Consider the following 23,075-nt stretch of genomic DNA (forward strand, 5'->3'; position numbering starts at 1 on the left):
GGTCTAGTGTGCAAACTAAAGGCAGGATTGACTGGGTTAGAGGTGAGGGAGATGCAATCTAGGGGCTGGAACAACGATGGACCGTAGTTTGGGTGAGAAGATACACTTGTGTTTGTACAGAGGTGCGAGGAAGAAACTGTCCTACAAGTGAAGTTCCACATAAACACAGAGCGTAATAGGCAGCTGACCACGTGTCATCAGGGTGACGTTCAGACAGCCCTGGTTTTTCGCTAAGCATGCTGGGACTAGTAGTGTAAAATACCATGCGAAAGTGCCTCAAAAGGTTGAATCCAGCATCTGAGACTTGGGCACACACAAGCTCTTCATTTGTCACCTTGCTTCCTGTCGCCAGGACATCATGTTTCCAGCCACTTACTCTTATTTGACAGCCCAGTGGTTTCTGGGGATTGTAGTCCGAGTTTGCTTACATTGGCACTGTTGGTCTTACAGACAACAGGAGCGTTCCTAGATCCACGTGTGAGTAGCTCACCGACTATATTTTGTTTCTTCGCATTCTATGCTTTATAGCTGTGGTTTTATCGAGATAGAGCTGCCCTTTCCAGAAGGGAAAGAAAACAAGCATGTGCAATGCAATAGGTCTTGCATTTGCGAGATATGGAGCTATGGGCGTTGAAAATGACAATGCCTTTTATTTATGTGTTTTAAAAACCTACAATAGGCATTGTCATTTACAATACCACGAAGTCAAAGTTTCGAAAATGCGAGACCTATTGCATTGCAAACGCTTGCTCTGTCATGTTTGCAGTGAAACCTGATAAGTCATCATTGTAATCGTGGCTGTGTGGGGGGCCTTTTGGTTTTGGACCGAATTGTGGATTTTGGTACTTGCAAGTTACTTTAAGGCTTTCAAGCTCTCTGTGCCTCTGGAATCTGACAAGGCTTACGGGAAGAGTTGCAATGGTGGTTTCAGGCAGAAGGAAGGTCAGCAAAGGTGAGGATTGACAGAATAGGAGGAGGTAAGGGACATCTCAGAAAATGTGTCGTCTGAGGGGTAAAAAGGCAGTCTGAATCACCTACCCTAAACTGTACATAAAGGCTTTCACAGCCTCACCAATGCAACCTCTCAGTTAAAGGAAGCAATATCCATGTTACTGCACCTCATAGCGCTCGTGCATTCAGGAGGGGAGTATTAAACGAGATCACCACAAGGGAAGGGTGAAAAAGGTGGAAGAGTGAAGACAGAAGGAAAAAAGAAAGAAACGGCAGCTTGTACTCGGATATTGTCTTAGAACCGGCTTATAAACACTACATATTCTTGTTTTGATTTTATTTTTCATAGGCCCGTTTTGAGTGCTCGCGGCAGAAGACAGTAAGAATAAGATGCAAAGAAACCCTGCAGTACTATTTTTACACAGCAGATGGAGCAAGGACACTAAAAAAAAGTGGCAACAAAAAAATTTTCAACCCAAAAAGTATACCGCTGATATATGAGTTTAGTTCGAGGATATTTCTAGGCCAATATTCGTATTTTTCGTGTTTTCCGTCAGAAGAATAAAACATTCCAAAGCGCAAACGCTTTGATTGACCAGTTATGCTTGAAAAAGTTTTTGGAGCAAAACTGTAATATTAACATTTTCAGACTAAAAGCTGGATCGAAATGTTCAACCGAAGAAATGTTGGGCTGGTAACATTGATTTCCTCTGAAGCAGAAGCTTACAGCACACACATTTCCATAAACCATTTAAAAGATAAAACCACAAAGCTTCGCAGTAAAGAAAATGTTGGAATCCCTTTCTCGTCAGAATTCTACTTTTCCTAGCGGTATGGTTTAAGCAAAGTCTTGATGTCAACCAGCACAACTGGTAAACCCCCCCAAAAACAAGAGCGAATGTTTACAAACACACTAAAGGCCTGCAGGTTTAGTAACACGTAATCTAATTTACAGGGGATATAGATTTCGTAGTCGGATTCCATTATTACAAGTAGGTCATGGCTGATCAGTAATAGTGCGAGAACTGCTTTCTCACTTTTGATGCCTACATTTATGATGAAAGTGACCCTTCGGGGGCATTAGTTGTGAGTCAGAAGCTCCCTAAGGATCAGCTGTATGTCAACCGTAACCGTTACACTTCTGCAGATGAACAACCATTGGCAAAGCCAGTAGGTCTCACCTTTATGAGTTCTGACCGGTTGGCTTTGCTAAATTCTGTCCGTAAAGTAATGTTTAAAAAAAGTAAAAGAAAAAACATTTCAACATTCTGGATGAAAAGCAAACATCTTATGGTATCTCAAAACTGTACAATGATTCCAATCTTTATTAATGGCATTCAAATACTTTTGACTCAGGAAACTGACAATAATTTAAAAATAATAAGGAAGTGTCACAAGTTAAAGGGAAAGGCTTGCCAAATCCTAATTTACTTTCCATTGGATTAAGCCATTTGCTCCTCGTCAGTACCCCAGTGTGCAGGTTTACTGAACTCATTGAGGTGTCATTCTAAGTACACTTCTGGCCGCAGATACCACCTGAGTGAGTGCAGCAGATGGCCCTACCCCTGCGCCATGAATGTTTTGTGTGCCAAAGCTTAGGTCTTTATGCAATAAATCAAAAGCAGGAGCTAAAGCAAATACAATGCTTAAAGTCTGCTCTTCAGCCAAACCTAGCAACCAATATCCCTGTTGCTATGCTTTTACAGGTACACTGGGAGGGGAGGGGAACACTATAGGCTGGGAAGGGGTTATTTTAGAGGTGAAGCGGTACAGAAGGGAGTGAGCTAGAAAACATGTACTCTCATTGAGTGCTGAATAAAAAGAAAAAAGTAGTTCTTTCAATGTGAGCAGTGAAAGGATACAAGTCAGCCAATCAAAAGGATTGTAAAGAGCTCAATGCTATCCCTATTGTTGCGCAGATTGGAGTTGGAATAATAAATTATACTGTTCCAAAATCCAGCACTTTCCCTAAGGCAAGTCATTAGAAAGGCTTGCATGGTTAAGACACGTTTGTTGTTCAGACCACGTGGTTTAGCCATGCGTGGTTCTGTCATACTAGCGTAAAATCTACATTGTGATTCTCTACAAATGGAGTAAAAGCGACCCCCTGTATACGCAGTGGCATAATGAAACTTGAGGGAACCCCCTGGAAAGTACATGGAGGTCCCCCTCTACCTCCCCCCACACGCTCCGGACCCAGTCAGCTCTCAGGCCAGGGGCTCGCCGCCCATGGAGAGTGCCAGAGTGGGCCCCTTGGAGCGCAGGCCCCAAACCACCTGGGCTATTGTTACGCCACTGTTTATATGGCTGAAGGACTCTCATATCTCTCGTCTTCCCCACCTGTCGCTCTGATAACCATCAGAGACCTGGTGGAAATGATCAGAAAAACAGCCTTTAATCCTCAAGTTTGGGGTGCCTAACTGTGCTTAATTTGTAGAAATTAATAAGCACAGGTGGCCAAACTTTTACTGAGGAGGATCCTGCCCACTTCCATCACCCTACATATCAATCGATGCCTTTGTTTGTGCCTGGCTATTCTGCACTTCCCTCTACTGCCCCTGTTGTTGTGAACTCTCCTCTGCATTCTGATGAGCGTATCTCCTTCCCACACCTTCTCCTCTTTCTAATTGCTCAGATGTGCAAATTTCCACAGCACTTTCTGCTGCTCCCAACTTCCCACTAGCCTAGGGCTCTCCAACCTTTTCCAAGCACATCAGACAAGATTACATTAGTGGCCACCCCATACAGGGTTATCAGTAGTGATCACTCCTTTGCATTAGGAAGAGCTACCATAAGCAATGTAATGATGGTCTTTAAATATTTTTGGGAAATGCTGTCATCTTATCTCAACCCTTTAGATGAACAGTTTCTTAAACATATCCTTTGGTTTAAAATAAATGCTTTCCATTTCTGCCAAAGATAACCCTAAAAAATGTAATTTTCTGAAAAGAAAAAACACGATTGCTCAAAATACCAGTTTTCACTGTTAGTAAATAAATGTTTGGTTCCCAAACAGTGTCTTGTCATTTATATCGGTACTAACGTGTAAACCTCCATCACACTGACATAGTATGCCTTACTGGCCTATGCAATATCATCATATGCCAAGAATACTGAGGATGCCCAACACTGCTATAGATTGCCATCATAACTCCAAAACCCCCATTATGCTATGGTTGCATATCACAATACCAAAGACGCCCACAATATGTCAAGAATGCCCATCATTATGTCACGGATGGCCACCAAGCTGTCAGTCGTGGTTGGATTACATAAAGAATGCCCACAATATGTCAAGACTGGACACCATTATGGCAGTAGGTAGCCAATATTTGGTCCAAGGATTTCCAGAATTATAGTGGCACTGGGCACTATAATATCAAAGATGTTCACAATAATATGTCAATAATGGACAGAGCTATGACAGAAGTGGTCATCATTATGCTAGGGTGAATATCATTATAGTTGGAGAGGTCTCAATTAGGCAAGGGATTCTCCCAATAGGCATAGAAGGACAACCATTATGCAAGGGACTACCATCATTACGCCAGGGATGGCCAATGTTGTCCCAGAGATTACCCACATATACCAGTGGACAAGGCATCAAGCACCAAAGGGATGGCCAACAAGGGAGAACACTAGCAGGGAGAATCTCTACACCACCACAGAAAAGAAAACAACACCCACCCCACCACCCCCCAAGGCATGTCTAGTTGCTGCTTATACAGCTTTTCTCCTTGGGTTGGCCTGTGTCCACACCCAGTTTGCACACTTGTACCAGAATGCTTCTGCTCACACTCAAACTGAATGGTTGACATACCCCTGCAAACCTTTCAATGCACGTTAAGCAGAGAATGCAACAAATATGGCTACCCACCTGTCGGAATCATGGTGTCATCCACTGGTAAGTATGTCTCAGCTGCAATCGAAACTTCATGATCGTAGACATTGTCTGCACCCTACAAAAGGCATTCATACATATTAATGGCGACAGTGGATATTGGAAAGACCTTTCACAGATGGAGTACTTAAAACACAGAAAGCCATCAGGCTGCAAACAACAGTTTTTCAAACCAGGTTGTTGCAATACCCTCCTATTCACAGTACCATTTCAATGGGAAAAGAGTAAACAAATCATTACATTTTTATGTTCATTTTTCTTTGAAGTCACCTTTTCATTAACAGTTGAACTAAGCATATGCATAAAAATAATGTGTATGCAATATCTGATTTTAAAGACCTTAAATTAATCTTTTCCTAATGTCCCCTAACTTTCTACTATTCATTGCGTACGAAAGAGGGGTCTTTTTTCCTCTTTTGTTAAACAAAGTAGTAATTGTAATTGTAATGGTACTTGTAAAGCGCATGGCTACCATGAGGCCTCCCAGCGCTGAGGAATCTGGTCTGTGAGTGCTCCGTTTAGCTAGATGGAAATAGCAATGTTTTCAGTAGCTTGCGAAAAACCAGATGGTCATCCACCAGCCGGATATAGTCTGGAAGAGTGTTCCATCTTCTGGAGGCAACATAAGTATTGCTGGCCTCCACTTCTGGTTTTACGAATTCTTGGAGTGGTCGCTAGGCGTTTGTTTCGAGAGCGAAGAGTTCTATTGGGATGGTAAGGGACAATGATTGCCTGAAGTATTAGAGGACTTTTTGCAGTCATGATCTTTCTGGGTGACGCAGAGTGCTTTGAACTGGATCCTCTCTGCCACGGGCAGCCAGTGAAGTGAGGCTATGGCTCCTCTGGCTGATTCTCTGCGGGAGATGTTCATGAGCAATCTAGCTGCACAATTCTGTACTGCCTGGAGTCTCATTATTGTGGATCGTGGTGATCCGGCAAAAAGAGCATTGGCGTAGTCCAGGTGAGAGTGAATTAATGCTTGGACTACTAGTTTCTTAGTCCCCCAGGACAGTAGTGTAAAGACTTTCCTCATCATCTTAAGTAAACCAAAGCAGCATCCTGCAACTTTCAGTGCTTGGACTTTCATGTTTAGTTTATTGTCCAGCCAGACTCCCAGACTTTTAATTTGATCTTTGAGTGGTGGAGCTTTTCCTAGACAATTGGGCCACAAGGTAATAACCCCCTCTGGAAGTGGTTTCCCCAGGAGCATCAATTCCGTTTTTGTTCCATTAAGTTGGAGGAAGAAACATTTCATCCAGGCTGAGATTGTTTTCATAAAGTTAGCTAGATTGTCTGGGCTATGTCCAGATTGTTTAGGGATACTATCAATTGAGTATCGACAGCATATGTAACGATTCGAATTCCAAAGAGTTCAACAATTTTGGCCAAGGGGGCTCATATAAATGTTAAAAAGTGTGGGGCTCAGGGATGAGCCCTGAGGCACCCCACATTTCAAAGCCTTGCTCCTAGAAGTGCAATTTTTATCAATAACCTGGAACGATCAGCCCTCCAGGAAGAACTCCAGCCATCTAAGTTCAACCCCCGATACCCCTGCATCTCTAAATCCTAGAGATGAGCAGATGATGGTTGACGGTATCGAAGGCTGCACTCAGGTCCAGGAGGAGAAGGGCTGCCGAAGCTCCGGCGTCCATAATTTTTCTAGTTTCCTCAGTGAAGGCGATGAACGCTGTCTCTGTGCCTTGTTGGAGTCTGAAGCCTGTTTGTGTAGGGTGTAAGCAGCCGTTCTCTTCAAGATATGAGGAAAGTATAGCATTCATATGTTTCTCTGTGATTTTAGCAATTCCTGGCAGCAAGGACATGGGGCGATGGTTCGAAAGGACTTCTGGGTCGGCTCCTACTTTTTAAAGCAGTGCTCTCACTATGGTTTGCTTCCGGGAGGATGGGACTTTGCCCGTGCTTAATGACAGATTTATGAGTTATAATATGGTAGGTGCGACTGTGTGAGAGACTTGATTTAGGACGGTAGGTGGAGCCATGTCTTCTGGGGAGCCTGATCTTAATTTGTTCAGATAGGATTTTAAGGATTCCAGGTTGATAGGATGAAAAACCTCTGAAACTGTTCCTTCGGTGTCCATCTGAGTGGGGTTTTGAAGAATAGAAGACGATGGAAAGGTTAGATAGATGGACTGAATTTTGGTGTGGAAGAATTCCGTTATGTCATTACAGCGTTTAATGGGCACATGCATCAATATTGCATTTTGCGATTCCTTAATTGCGAAAAATAAGGAATCGCAATTAAGGAATTGCAAACTGCAATGCATCAAGAAATCGCTATAAAAATAGCGATTTCTTAAAATTCCTTAATTGCGATTCTCTAATTGAGAATCGCAATTAAGGAATACCTCCCCATCCATTCCTATGGGCCTAGAGGCCCATAGGAATGAATGGAAAGACATTCTTAATTTGCAATTCACCATTAGAAATTCGCAAATTAAGAATGCAATTTCAAGGGTGCAGGGGTGTCCAAAGGACACCCTGTTGCACCCCTGAAATCTGCTTAGAAGTACATTTTGCACACACACATGCCCCAAGGGCATGTGTGTGTGTAAAATGGAACTTTGAAAAATGCACTTTAGTGCATTTTTCAAAGTTTTCGCAAATTACCATGAAGGTCAACTTCATGGTAATTTGCTCCCCTTATTTGCGAATTCGCACATTTTTAGAGTTTGATGCATTGCATTTAAGGAATCTCAATTTGAGATTCCTTAAATGCAATCGCAATTTAAGAAATCGCAATTTTGCGATTTCTTAAATTGCGAAAATTACAAAAATGTTAATGCATCCCAAAAATGGGAATTGCATTCGCAAACGGCCGAATTTTGCGATTCGCACCATTTGCGAATGCAATTTCCTTTAATGCATGTGGCCCTAAGTGTGTTAGCTACTGGAGGTGAGGGAAGAGTCGGGGTAGTGATTGTTTTAAAAATCCTAAACATTTCACACGGGGCATTGGTGGCTAAGGAGATTCTGGTTTCGTAGTATTTAGCTTGGGTTTTGCAAATTTCCAATTTGTATATTTTTACAGCCTCTCTGTAGATTTGCTTTTTTTCTTTTGAGAAGTCTTTCCACCACTGTCTCTCTGTTTGTTTACACTTAAGTTTAAGTTCTCTAAGGCTTGGGGTATACTAAACGGTTTTCTTTTATAAAAATGATATTGTTAGAAAGCAAACATACTTTCGATTACTGGCTGTTTGATCAAAACAGATCCCTTTCTAAGACGCTCATCATACAACTGAAACATATAGTCCCTTCAAAATAAAGATAAGCGAAATCGCATTTCAAATTTGAGAAAGGGTAGTGTTAACAAGCAACTGTGTTTAGCGTAAGTAACATGTTTCTCCATAAATTAAAAAATGAAGAAAACCCAGTATTTTCCATCTGGCTGACCTGGCATTCCTTATACAATTACAACACAATTAAATAAATTACAATGCAGTTAAATGAGCTAGAGTGCTGGTAAAAGAATAAAAAAACCACAACCATTTTTTTGTTCAAAAGGTGCCATTCGTGCTGTAAATGTCTGATCTTGATTCACAGAAACAGATCTGTATTTTATGTCAGGAGATAGAATTATAACTGCAGAACTTCAACTTCAGGATGGGTGGACTGACTGGGGCTACTGACATCTGGAGGATTTAGCACCCTGGAGTCAAAGCGTATAGACATACATCCGCAGCACACAAATCCCAATCCTGCATTGACCTCGTTCTGCTCAAAGCGATTGATGCCCTTCAGGTATGTGCAGCCGCCATTCACCCTCAGGGCACATCAGACCACTCCCCAGTCTACCTCCAATTCGAAACCCATTTGGAACCTCAATGTTAGGACTTCCTTGCCACCGACATCGAAGCCTACTTCCAGACCAAGCAGGGCTCTGTTAAGCCCCCCAACATGCTATGGGAGCCAGGCAACTCTACCATAAGAGGCAAAATACCTCTTATTGCATGATCAACCCGAACGCTTTGGACTGATGCTGCTGGTTTTTCGATTCTGAGAGTGCACTGAGGACTGCTAATCAAACCTCGCACCTTACAAAATGTATGTTGAATTGGTTACCCTCGATTGCCATAAGCTGATTTACTTGTAAGTCCCTACTATATGGTCCCAAGGTTACACAGGGCATGTAAATCAGAGTGTCCCCCCAGGGCTGCAGCACTGGTCGTGCCACCCTATGTGTGACAAAGTACAAAATGGCTCCCAGCCTGCCACTGCAGCCTGGAAGAGTAGTTTTAACTGCTAGTTTAACTTTGCCATTTAAACCAATGGCAAAGCCCCCACTTGTGTGTTTTGCTGTTCACCCTTTGTGGGAAGGCTATGCCCAGACGTGGGTCCCTTGCTCACTACGCCACTGGAGTCAAGCTATCCTGGCTGATGACGGCTGATAGCCAGAAACCGGTCCTAGGATGCTTAATTCCGGTCCAGGGAAGACATGGCTTGGCAGTTCGGTCTGGACTGTTCCCATGAGGCACAGGGTCAAGACTGATTTGCATATGGCTATGTCTGAACTGGGGTGGCTTGGTGAGCAAAATAACGATGGATTAAACCCAGATCTGTGACTGGGGGTGAATGTTTTGCCATTGTGCAACATTCCGTCCATCATCTTGTGTGTTTTGCTGTAAGCCCCCACTTCCCTTAACAATATATGTAAGTCTCCCATAAGGGGGCCTATGGGGCCCCAAAGCACGGAGCTTACGTAGGGCATTTAGTTTTAATATGTTCTGACCGCAAAAAGTCAAAACGATTGTTTTTGCTGTGGAAAAGTTAGTAGTCCCATTGGTTAACACAGAGCACCAGCAGGTCTCTCAACCTGGCTAACGTCTGAATGGGACTATTAAAATGGGTAGTTCAAGGTATCAAGTTAAATGTGGCATTAAATGTGACTTGATGCCCAAGTCGAATTTAATGCCACATTCAAGGACAGGCATCTTTTAGAAAGATTCTGCTCTGTTGCCCAGTTTGTCCAGTGGCCTCGCAAAGTTGCTGGTCACCAGACAGCATTCTGCTCTCCTAGGGAGTAGTGTGAACGACTCTCAGGCTCAGACACAATAGAGGTCTGCTACAGGGAGAGGTCTTACCTCCTCTTTGTAGGAAGCTCCTCGGGTGCTGGCCCAAAAGGCAAGCCTCAAAGGCAAAGCCGCCGTTGGTGAGCAGAGTGCGATCACACTCTTGAAGGGTTGCTCCTTTGTTCAGGTAGACAGGTTGGTGGTGGGAACAGAGACGGGAGACCATTGCCTAAACCGATTTTTCCATGGACGTGTAGTCCACACCTCTAGGGTGGGTTACCAAGAGCCTAACTTCCAAAGTAGGGTACAGACATCTTGAGAGGGGGGCGAGTAGCACACTTTGGGATTGCTAGATGCCACACATAGCTGGAAATCGTCATAGGGTTGGAGGGATCCTGGTAGCCCTTAGGCTAGTGACCGCATCATCCCCCAAGGGCCTTTTCGCGGTATAAATATTGCACCCCTGGCAGCCTGAAGGTCAAATCCTGATGGAAATGGAAAAAGGACTGAAGAAGGAGTGCTCTGCTGACCCCATGGACTTGGCAAAAAAGGCTGCACTGACTGCTGCACTGCACCCGTTGCACTCTGGGCTAGCAAAGTGAGGACTATGCCTGTGGTCCCTGGCTCACGGAAAAGTTGCTCCCAAGCCCCAGACCAAAGAAGTGACTCCTCAAGGGTCAGTCAGCTAACCCCCTGGAACCAGGGCCATCAAAGATGAAGGAGCCCATTCCGGTAAATCAGTAACTACTTTCTTCGAATCGCAGCTGACCACTGCTGGGCGACCCAAGAGACCGATCGATCCACGACGGCCAAAGTTGCACCCAAGTCTATCGGACCTAGGAGTGTTGTTTGAGTCCACATTGGTCACCAAAGAGGTACATCCGCCTTCAGTAAAGGATACCATCGGATTCGCTGTGTGCGGAGATCGGCAGCTTAGCCACTGCTGGCCTTCTACTGGTTCAAAAAGGACTTTGAGTGCCACCTTCCCCTGTGACCAAAGTCACCCCACCTTACCCATTGACCGAGGAATAACCACAAGGATACCCCTGCTGCCCGCACAGCACCTAGAGCATCTTTCAGCATCCTCAGTATCAGAACCACTCCACTGAAGTCTATGGTGATCTTGATGTGAAGTGTGTAACCGGACTTGAGACTGCTTTAGTGACCAGGTAACTATTCAAATATTCCTTTGTGGCCCCACTGACTTTCTCCCTGCCGGACTTGGTCATCCCATTTGGGTCAGACTAGCTGAACACAACTCTGTCAAACTTTTAAATAGTTTCTGAACGTTATGGCTATCAATGATTGCTTGCGCTTTGGACTAAAAAGCTGAGATTTACGTTTTACCTAAAAATCAAAATTTTCAGAACACTTTGGTGGATTTTGCTCATCTTGGTGTCTAAAAATGTATACAAATATAATCTATTTTTATAAAGTGGTGTCAGATTTATTTTGTGCTGTGTGACTTTCTTAGTTCGTTGTTTGGTGCTTCTAAATGCTTTACACTAGTTCCTTTGTTTAAGCCTTTCTGCTTGAAGCCACAGCTACCCAGCATTGAGCTAACTGTTTTACAAACAAGCCTAACTGGACTCAAAACTGCTCTGCAAGTGTATTACATGATAAGGTCGCATGGCCATACCATGTAATACACCACAATCCTCACAAGACAACAAGAGACGGCCAAACAAACAAGAGACAGTCAAACATCAGTTCATAATGTCCCTTGAAAATCAAATTGCTGGGCTAGAGCAGGAGACACTGGGAGATGACTCAGAGAATTCCCGCTGCCGGAAAATCCCCATTCGTGCCTCCTTGAAACAAGCAGCTCTTGATGAGGCCCATCAATTCTGGAGCGCACCGACCAGAGTGGTGTATTTATGCAGTGATAAAAATAGGAAGCTGCGTTACGGTTTGGCCACCAGGAACTAGGCGTCTAGAGTAGTTCAGATGGTGCAAGACTCACCGGGCTGAGGTGGTTGTGGTGATACTCGCAGACTATTACGGGGAGCTATATGACTATAGGACATGCCAATCGCATGAACAGACCAAACCTCTCGTCAGAAATCCTTCTCCCAACTTTATCTACAGCTATAAAGAAGGCGTTAGAAATGGCTCTGATGGTTAAGGAAATTGAAGAGGCCTTCACAGTGTTAAACCCAGGGAAGGTGCTGGGCCTGGATGGCTTCCCCCCCGAATATTACTGCAAATTCTATGCCACCATCACTCCACAACTGCTGGCACTACATCAGGAGGCAGAATAATGAGAAGCACTAGGAGCGCGTTTTAGGTATAGCATATAAGCTCCCTAGAAGTATACGGAAAAACAATGAGTATGCAGTTCCTTTTGAAATGAGAGGGAAGAGAACAGCAGTATGTTTGGGTGGAAGCTGAGTAAGCAGATTGGGGGGACCTGATTGTTCAGAAGCAAGAACCTTCACACGCCCAGATGGGCGTCATGCTTCAACATTGGGCAGCTCCTAGTTGGGCCAGCCCTGCAATACCCAATGGGCCCCTTGAGGGGTCTCTTTACCAGAGAATTTTTTTAAAAAAGGCGCCGTTGTGAAGTATAAGTGAAGGTGTTCTAAATGCCTGCTAGTGAGAACATATGGAGCTGGTGTGTAGGGTCATGAAGTGCCAGCTAGAATACAGGCCTTCGAAAAGAAGTTCCTCTGTCAGATACTGGCCATCCCTAAATCGACACCAGGCTTTATCTCCCACAGTGAATCAGGTATGGGCGATTTGGAAGACGGAGTTAAAATGGCCACCCTTTTACTCTGGGTAAAATTTGGTGTACCCCACCAGTAAGCTTTTCGAGAGATATACTTTATAAGAATATTTCTTTCCTTTTAGCCATGACAATATCGTCAATAGTATTTTAAAGAATGTTAGCCACCATGGGTGCTCATAAAGCAATTTTTTTTATTACTTGCTAAATTCATACCCAAATGATATTTTATGTTTTTTTTTAAATTTGTGCTAATTGGTATGTGTGTTTTCTTAATGTTTTAGATCCTGAAATATCATATGTTGTATAATGTATTTTAAATTGGTGTTTATATGGTTCATTGTTATGACCGAATAAAGACTGAATTCAGGGTAAGATGGGCAGGTAGCAGATGAGACTAGAGTAGTGGTCTTCATATCTTTTAATGCTGCATATTCAAGGCCACCCCGGAATGAAAACACCTTGGTTCAGGATTAGTCTATAAAATTGGCATTCTAAACACATTTAACAATTGAGTTATAATATAAGTCGTCCCTTTCAAAAATGTAATCAAATACATCATCGCCAACATGCTATGGCCATTCTGGCTCCCTAAAGTGGAAAAGTATCAGCAGTGTGCTTCTTTATCAGAAAAATATCTGCTTGATGGTGTCTGAAAGTTTGAGAGGTTATTTGAAACTTCTCTCCCCTTTGACACCTACTGCCTGGCAGGGTGTAAGTGACAAAAGATGCTGCAGATGGCCTATTACTGAGTAACTCACTGCCTTTCTCGGTTTTTTTCACTCAAAAGAGAGCATTATTTTCAGCATGATGCTCCTTTTGGTCAGTGCCTGGCAACCACCATTCTCCCCCTTCCCCACAATCCCCACTGAGATCAATTCAGCCCCTCCCCCCAACTCCACGTCCCACTCTCCAGGTTGAATACCTCTTAATTTGAGGACAAGGCTAGAAAAATGTCAAGTTCAAGAGCAGTGACAGAGGTTAAGTAAAAGTGTGACGCCACTAAAGGGGACAGGTTGGATGCTTAAAAGAATCTCACCCACAGGCAAGCACAACAGACCTCTTTCCAGTGATAGTTTTCAGCTCGTCTCTACCATTATAGAAAGGCACCAGTGGCATGCAAATCACAGTTGGCTTCATCAATTTGCCTAGCCTTGCCCCCTGTTACCAGAAGCCTGAAAACAGCTTTGACCTATTTAGGGCTCATCAGTGACATGCAGCCTGATTCCCAAAGCACAGCAAGCTAATCATCAACAAGGGGGTGTACACCTCCTACTTAACAAGACATGCTTAAACCACAAATAGTGATGGAAGGAATGTTGGAATTTTGTCTCACAGGTACTCACTCTGGGGTGCATTATAACCCGTTGTATTTTCAGCTAAACTTTGCCATTACAGACAAGGATCCGACATATAAAAATCAAGACTTGGAGCAAACAGCTGGGCCATGTCCCCCACGAATAGCAACACAAATCAAAGCATTACAGGTTACGATGAAAGAAAACAACACTGTTACAACCAAAGATAGGCAAAGATTGTGTTGGGTAGATGGAAGAGAAGGTGAGCGGAAGGTTTGAGGTGGTGTACGAGGAGGAGGAAAAATAGATTATGGGGAATGTGAACAACAAAAAATTGTGGGTCGGGGGAAGACTATGAAAACCTCTGACGTACAGGACAAGAATGACGAGATGCGGGCAGGGGAAGTAATGGCTTACACAAAGTGACAGGGAGAAATGGGCATCAAAACTCAAGAACATTTTGTAAGGTATTGATTCGTGGGGAAAGATGATTAAACTCAGAGGAAGAAAAGGATGATCAAGTTAGAAGATGATATAAAAATGACTGGGTAAAGTTGTGAAGCAAGGCTAGAATGCCAGGCGACAATGAGAAAATGGGAATATGGACAAACAGATTGAGGACAGGAATGCAGAGGATGTGAATAGAGTAGTCAAAAGACAATCTACAAGGATACATGAAAAACGGACCTAAGGCGAGGAGAAAACAAGTTAGATGGAAAGAGGATGGGAGACAGCAAATAATATACATTGGTCTACACACAGACACATGGATGCAACAGTTACGAATAAGAAATGACGCATGAGAGGAATTAGAGTTTAGGGAGAGGTGAATGAAAAGCTACAATTGAAAAGGAATGACTGAGAAACAAGGCAGGAGACACAAAAGACAGAGAAACAGGGGTAAATTGATTAAAATGTGGAGGCAATAATGATAAGGGATAGGATAAGTTAACCATGAGGATGGAAAAATAGAAAAGGGTTGGCTGTTATTTTAAAAAATATAAAGAAAACATGAAGAGAAGTGGATGGGTAAGAATGAAACACAAAAAAACCTCAAGCGCCTGTATTGTGTTCTTTTTATATAAAAAATGATGGTAGACGGTCACTGTAATGTAAGACATTGCGATAACACAGGGGATGTAACAGAGTCACACACAGGCTACTCATCTTTCCTATAGCAGAAAATGTACTTTTAAAAATAAGAAGTGGTATGGTAGGATCCTGCTGATGACATGCAAAGCAAACAAGAAGCCACAACCCACAGGTTCCCAGAATGGAGTACTGTTGAGAGGATGTGCCACACGCAGCCCAGACTTTCAAGGTTATGCATGGTCAAGTTGAGAAACCTTTACAGAACAAGCTGTGTGGAGGGGGAAATGCTATATAGTCATGCCAGAAAGCATAAGTATAACATAAAGATATTAATAAATAGTATTATTACATGTCCAGCCAGGTTGAAGTAAGAATGGTTGGTGAGATTGATGGGGGTGGTCTTGCTGGTCTGTGCTTTGTAGTTGACAGTTAGCTCATCTCTATCAAGTGTGTACGTCACCCACACTTTCAACTCGCCTGGGTAGCCTTCCTCACCATCTTCACTAACAAGGGAGAAGCGTACACCATTTGGTAGCACCTCAGGAGTCCAAAGTTTCTGTAAAAGAGAAAATGAGTTATCAAGAGTTTGGATCCACAGGGTAACATACATTTTCAGAAAAAATATTGTGGCACCTTACACTATAACGTTGATGCTTTCCATTATAGATTATCTATAATGCAGCCAAAGGACTATCTATAACGGATATGGATATATATATATATATATATATATATATATATATATATATATATATATATATGTATATGTATGTATGTATGTATGTATGTATGTATATATATATATATATATATATATATATATATATATATATATATATATATATATATATATATATATATATATATATATATATATATATAGCTGCTGGCTGACAAGCGGGACACGGACACCAGTTGAGTGCATGTATTTTCTTCTTCATTTGCTGGCGCTTAGCATGGCTGATGACTCGTTTCCCCCATCAAATGGGATTGATCACATATATATATATATTATTTTGCATAAGAGCTGAACATGATCTGCGAAAGTACTTTTCAACATAATGTCGAGGGCTGCACTACGAAGACGTGTATACACAAGGTAATAGATTCCGGAGTACAGCTCTGTATAGTACATGGGTTGCGCAAAGCACTAGCATTAAGAGTGAGCAGATAATGCCTTTTTTAATGAACTGGGATCTTACAAACATGTGAGCATTAAAGTCAATAAGAAGATTTAATAAATAGGTAAATGTTAAACGACTAATAGGCTAGAAAAGGATAGACATGTTGAAATAACACAATCTAAGCTGGCCTACTAATCCCAATGTAGCAACGAGAAGTCGCCAATCAAACACAAAAAAACAGAGTAAGATTGGTTGCAGAACCCCAAAAGCTATAAGCAAGAGGTTTCATGAGAGAGAAGAAGCCATTCCCAGCAAAAATCTCAACTCAAGGAGGTCTAGGTACAACCACATAACCTTTTCACAAACAGAGAAGAAACTGAATATTAAAACAGATTTTACCCCAAGAATTACACGGATCAATCTTTCATTACATCCTACTTACTTTGTCAAAACCGTTTATTCCTCCATGTATACTGTTTGGTCCATTGTTGATGGCCAACTGGTATTCCTTTCCTTCAAGCGAAAATTTTCCTTTCGCAATTCTGTTAGCAACTCGTCCAACCACAGCTCCAAAATAAGGATGCTTATTTAGATACCCTGTCCAAAAGACAAGAGCAAGTAGCTATTGATAAAGGATCGTAAACAAATTCTAAGATGTTCATTCTGTTTGGACAAGTACTTAATTTCCATCAGAAGACCCACTTTGAAAGGTAGCAGCATTATTCACAATGAGCTGGAACCCCTTTTTTACTTAAATGGAGAAATTTCCCTTGGTTTATCAATGATGACCTGCATTTATTTTGGCTAAGTTTGCAGAAACTTTTAATAAACGTTCGATGTGGTGTTATTCATAAGGACATATGTTTAACCATTATCAGATCTAAAGCACACATTAAAACACATTTGTCCAAAGTCACTGCACTTGACACACCTTTGCCCACAATTATAGACCCTCAAAATCATTAATACTCAGCTCAGTTCAGCGAGGAACATTTTTGTCTGCCGTATTGCTAGAAATTGTTGGGTCCTTTTTCAATGGAGCTTTTCATATTTAGTTTTAAAGTTTATCACTCTTTCAATTTTATTTTGGGGTGTGTAGGTTTTTAATTTACATAGTGTTTGGTGAGGAGGGTTATTATCTGCCATCTCTGCCTCTTTGAAGCCTCCCACAGGTCCACCATTCCTTTTTGCCGGGATCGGTTGTGGCAATGTTTTGTTCTTCGAGTACACTGCAGCATGTTCTGTCCCACACAGGTGCCATCGGGAAACAAAGCAAATCAAACATAAGGAGGCGAAACCATGCACTTGGCCATAGACACAAACCATTATGTGGTGAGCATCTCAACAAACTGGGAGTCCATTGTGAATAAATATGCAGTGTGTTGTAATTTATGGGTAGCGGCTGATAGCAGGGCCCACATTTACTATGTTTCATCCAAAGAGTTCATTATGAGTAATACAAAAACATGATTTCCTGGGCCAACAGACATGATGGGAGTTCTGGCGATATCTAGATTCCTTGTCAGACTGTTGCCAAAGAGCTTTTCTTGTTCCAAAACAGTCACCTTTGGGACCGCCTCTTCTATTGATTGGTTTTGCCTTTATTATTTCTCCTCATAATTTATCGTAAGACTCATTCAGTCCAGAGTCTGATAGATAATTTAATTCCTTTTAATCGCTCTATGGTTTTTGGACAGTAAACAGAATACTACAAATTTTACAAAAATAATATTGACTGGAAGTTGTATAGGACTACTGTATATGATTACTGTATCAAAATAAACTAATCTATGCCAACTTATAGAGTGATCTTTGACTGTTGACCAACCAACCACTGGAGAGTCAAGTACAAGACTGTCTTAGCTAGTCTTTTGCAAAGCTTCAGTACCCTAGACCCTGCAGAACTGGGTAAATCAAAGTACCCACCACGGATGCTGCCCAGTAGTCACTAACTGCCCGAGGGCAAGGAAAACACACTAGACTGTCACCATTGTACAAATCAAGGACTGTGGATTCCACGACTGGTTCCACAGAGTTGGGCCCAAGAGAATGAATAGCTCTCAAATGCAACCTCGTCAGTGGCAGAATCTTACACGAGAGACCACAAGCCGAAGTTGTCTTTAAAACCACTATACACAACTGCATGAAGAGACTTCAGGTGTATAACCATCTCCGGAGTCGCCATCACTCTGCCAGGTGTTGAAATACAGAAAACATTCACTGTACCCGGGCCCAAAATAGCCTCAATACATCAGAGCATCCTATCCTAGTTTAAAAAGCAGTGAAATAGGCAGCTGAGTGGGCTGGAGGATAGCCCGAGGAACTGATGTCCTCATCAGTAAGTTGCCTATTTAAGGGTAGACAAATATATCTTGAAGCCTCAGAAATGAGAACACTGCTGACATCACCTTTGTGAATATCATGTCAGCAAAACCTCTCGTAGAAAGCACAGTTTTGGAGAGTCTGCTCCCTGCTACAACAGGAAGAATGTCTTGTCAAGGCACTCAATGAAACTGTGGACAGGGTACCCTTGAGGTACAGGGACCATTGACAGTCTCCGAGTTTCTGTGACCACAATTGTGCATTCGCAGAGCCAAAAGCTCTGGCTAAACTCTCATGAGGTCCCAAAGGCGACGCTGGAACAAAACGCATGATGACCCTTGGGCAGGAACTTTACACATTTCACTCCTTATATTAAAACTCCGTTGTCAACACTTTGCATGACATGCTTTCCTGCAACATTCAATGTGCCATGTGTCGTGTCGTCATGCCTGACTCTGCTTAGGGACAGAGCAGGCAGGCAGGAAGCGGAAAGGCGTAACCGGAACGGGAACGCGCACTAGTCTGTAAGCCAGTTACATCCTGGCAGGGAATAAAGAAGGATGCAGAGATCGTAGCTCCGACTCCTGTGTAGTTATTGTGTGGGCACAGCGCGACATTGGCGACGAGGGTGGGATGTCATTACCCCACAAGAGAGTCGCGTAGCCCAGCCGCACACACGGCCCACAACGACGAGTCCGTGGTCTTCCGCGCCGGATGCCCAGAAAGGCGCGAGAAGCTGCCCGGAGCCGCGACCCGGCTGGACGACGCAGCGCGGCCATCCATGGTGCGCAGAACAAGAAACGTGCACACAAGGGCCCCAGGACTACACGAATATCGAGCGGCGCCACGGCAAGAGCGGAGGCCCCGCTCCCCCCCCTCGTGGAGACGCCGGAACGTGAATAGACTCGAGGGTGAGTCCCGCTACGGTGAAATGAGAGCCTGGAGTGAAAAGAGAGTGCTGGCAGCAGCGAGTGCAAGTGTGTGACTGAAGAACGTCTGGGCCAAGAGAAGAGCGTCCCATCTGGCGGCCATTTTGAAGTCAGGCGCCAGCCCCTGTATAACCCACGCTCCAGACACGGCGGCCATCTTAGAGTCAGGCACTACCTCTTTCAGGACTCAAGGCCAACAAATAAAGCGGGAAACAAGCCTACATTATTCAAAGACACAAGAAAGTAAAGGAGCACAGACACAACTACAACAAATTCCTAGCAACAACGAGAAAGCAAGGAAACACGACACCAACTCTAAGTTAGTCAAGATTACTATCCAAGCCTCACATGTCTGACACTGAGCTTGACAGTACCACTGGAAGTCACGCAACAGCGGGCCCAGCAACACAAGCCAACACAGCCATGATGCCTCAAGCATCCGTAGGGGCGCCCTTCATGCGACAACCACAGCCGTTGACACTGACGCCCGGCAACACCATGGGGCCCGCATGGAAAACCTGGAGCGAGGATTTCGAAGATTACATGGAGGGCTCTCTAGTACAAGACTCCAAACGTAAACTAGTGGCACTGCGAAATCTAGCAGGCCCAGAGATAGCCCAAATCATCAAAGAGATGCCGGATGCAGCAACTGCCACCTATGATGAAGTGAAAGCTGCCCTCGATATGCGCTTCTTACACAAGCGCAACGTGGACTACGAGCGGTATGTGTTTAACCTGGCCACCCAAGAGAAAGGAGAATGCATGGGCGACTTCATCGTGCGTATTAAAAGGATGACGCGATACTGTGAATTTGAAAACTTCAAGACAGAAGACGCACTGCGACTTCGCATCATCGATGGATGCCAATCCGAATCACTACGCAGACGACTCCTGAAGAAGCCATTCACCTTAGAAGAGATTGAAGAATTAACAAGGATCAATGATCAAGCAGAGGATCATGCCAAGCGAATGGAAACCCACAAGCCTGATCATAAAGACCGCGCCCTCCGAGTGCAAACACGCAAGTCCACTCGACCCGCGACAAACACGCATAAGTCGAGCAAACACCACCATAGCTCCCGGAAAACATCACCCAGACGAGAATCACGGCATACCAGATCTGCCAAATTAACACCTGCATGCTATCGATGTGGACAAGAATACCCCCACTCGGGCCAATGCCCAGCGATCGGCCAGCTTTGCCATCGTTGCGGGAAAGACAACCACTTTGAAATAGCATGTCAAGCTAGACAATCGAGACGCCAGTCTCCCACCTCGCGACCCAGCGCACGACACCACGCACGTGCTATAACAGGAAGAGAGAGGCACTCCTCCAGCTCTTCAAGATCAAGCAACCAATCAACAAGCCCATACCAACGGCGAAGCCGATCCACGAGCACGCATTACTCTCGGCGTCACACGACAGGCTCACGTCGAGCGCACAGGTCCACCTCTAGCGACTCATCGTCACACACACCTGCGTCACAGGACAGTGACGAATACATCTGCATGGTGTCAGACCCGGACCGTCTAAAACGATATCCCAAACTAGACATCATGATAGGGGACCACCCAGCAAAGTTCGTCCTGGACTCAGGAGCATCACTAAACTATATCTGCGCGCTGGAGTACTACAACATGAAGAATCGACCCAAACTGGAGCCAGCAGCGGTTCGTATATTCACATGGATGTCTCGGAAACCTTTGCCGTGTCTAGGGCGGTTTCACACCACACTGACTTTCAAAGACAGGAAAATTCCAGCATATATCCATGTGGTAGAGGGACCCGACATTGCCGACTGCCTACTCAGTTTGCCAACAGCCGAAAGATTAAAACTGGTGGAACTGCTATACATGACTGAAGACGCCCCTGACATTGTGGCGAAATTTCCAAATTTGTTCAAAGGCCTGGGAAAACTAAATCGTTTCAAGGTGAAGCTACACATTGACGAACGGGTGACACCCATTGCACAACATCACAGGAAAGTGCCCTTCCACCTACAGCAAGCTGTGGATGACGAGCTTCAAGACCTCTTACAAACAGACATCATTGAACGCACATCAGGACCCACCCCCTGGGTGTCCCCAGTCGTGGTAGTCCCGAAGAAAGGACAGGACAACAAAGTCAGACTATGTGTGGACATGCGCGCACCCAATACCGCCATTGAGCGAGAACGCCACCCAGGGCCACACATAAGTGACATGATTACGAAACTCAACGGCGCCACAATATTCTCCAAACTTGACCTTAACAAAGGATACCACCAGCTAGAGCTTCATGAACAATCCAGGTATATTACAACATTCACCACCCACCAAGGCCTGTTCCGGTACAAACGTTTAAATTTTGGCATTTCGTCAGCTGCTGAAATTTTCCAGGAAGCCATCCGAAGGGTCATTCAAGGGATCCCTAATGCATTCAATTACAGTGACGACTTGCTGGTATTTGGTAAGGATCAGCTCGAGCATGATACTGCGCTGGACAGAGTATGCCATGCTCTACTGAAAGCAAACCTAACACTGAACGCCAACAAATGCGAGTTCCACAAAAACACCCTGAAATTCTACGGACACATCTTCTCAAGTGAGGGAATGAAACCAGATCCTGACAAGGTAGCGGCACTCGCTGACACCCCGACACCCCGAGACGTGAGCGACCTCCGCTCTTTCCTTGGGATGGCGAGCTATTGCGCACGCTACATCCGTGATTACGCCACCATCAGCTACCCACTCCGAGAACTCACACGTCAAGGACAACCGTTCGAGTGGTCACAAGCATGCGAACAAGCCTTCACGGACATCAAGCAGGCTGTTGGTTCAGCCATCAATCTGGCCTATTTTGACACAAGCAAGAGAACAGAGATCACTGTTGACGCCAGCCCAGTAGGACTGGGCGCCATCCTGGCTCAATACCGTGAACACTCCGATCAACGCCACATCATCGCATACGCCAGCCGCAGCCTCACGGACACGGAAAAAGCGTACTCCCAGCCGGAGAAAGAAAGCTTGGCCGTGGTTTGGGCGTGCGAACACTTCCATCTGTTTGTATACGGCAAACACTTCACTATCGTCACGGACCACCAAGCCTTGATCACCATATTTGGTAACCCCAACGCCAAGATGCCGCCACGCATTGAGCGGTGGGGGCTGCGTCTCCAGGACTACATATACACCATCGTCCACAAGCCTGGAAAGGCTGAGAATCCAGCGCATTACATGTCTCGGCACCCCCTATCCGGCGCCTCGACCGCACAATCACTAGCAGATGACTATATCCATTTTGTCATCGATGCAGCATGTCCCCCCACGGTTCCTCTGGAGGCCATTCAAGAAGCATCCGCCTCAGACCCACTCATTCAAGCAGTCATGACCCACATACGTGCGAACTCTTGGCGACATGTCAAAAATACATCTCAGGGCTCAGAAGCACACCTCCGTGATCTCACGGCCTTCCAACGCATTCACGATGAGCTCTCCATCAGTGACAATGGACTTCTCCTAAGAGGGGGGAGAATTGTGATCCCACACAAACTGCGCCAAGGAATCATCAACCTGGCTCACGAAGGCCACAGAGGCGTGAACGCCACGAAGAAGATCCTGAGAGAACGAGTCTGGTTCCCTTCGCTTGACCAAATGGTGGAGGCAACCCTAAAAGACTGCATGACTTGCCAACTGGTTAGTCGCGAGTAACCTCCAGCCCCACTTCAGA

General features: G+C 44.4%; 1 protein-coding gene across 1 annotated transcript in view; it reads right to left on the reverse strand.

The window, feature by feature from the left end:
- Positions 1 to 23,075, reverse strand: part of GALM (galactose mutarotase) — a 151,908-nt gene that overhangs the window by 67,279 nt on the left and 61,554 nt on the right. Inside the window, exons 2-4 of the mRNA XM_078649019.1 lie at positions 16,558 to 16,712; positions 15,341 to 15,547; positions 4,829 to 4,910 (exon numbers count right to left, since the gene is read on the reverse strand). Coding sequence (XP_078505145.1) covers positions 4,829 to 4,910; positions 15,341 to 15,547; positions 16,558 to 16,712 — 444 coding nt within the window. The remainder of the gene's footprint in view (positions 1 to 4,828; positions 4,911 to 15,340; positions 15,548 to 16,557; positions 16,713 to 23,075) is intronic.

This window comes from Lissotriton helveticus, chromosome 6, assembly GCF_964261635.1.
Source record: "Lissotriton helveticus chromosome 6, aLisHel1.1, whole genome shotgun sequence".
NCBI classification, from domain to species: Eukaryota; Metazoa; Chordata; class Amphibia; order Caudata; family Salamandridae; genus Lissotriton; species Lissotriton helveticus.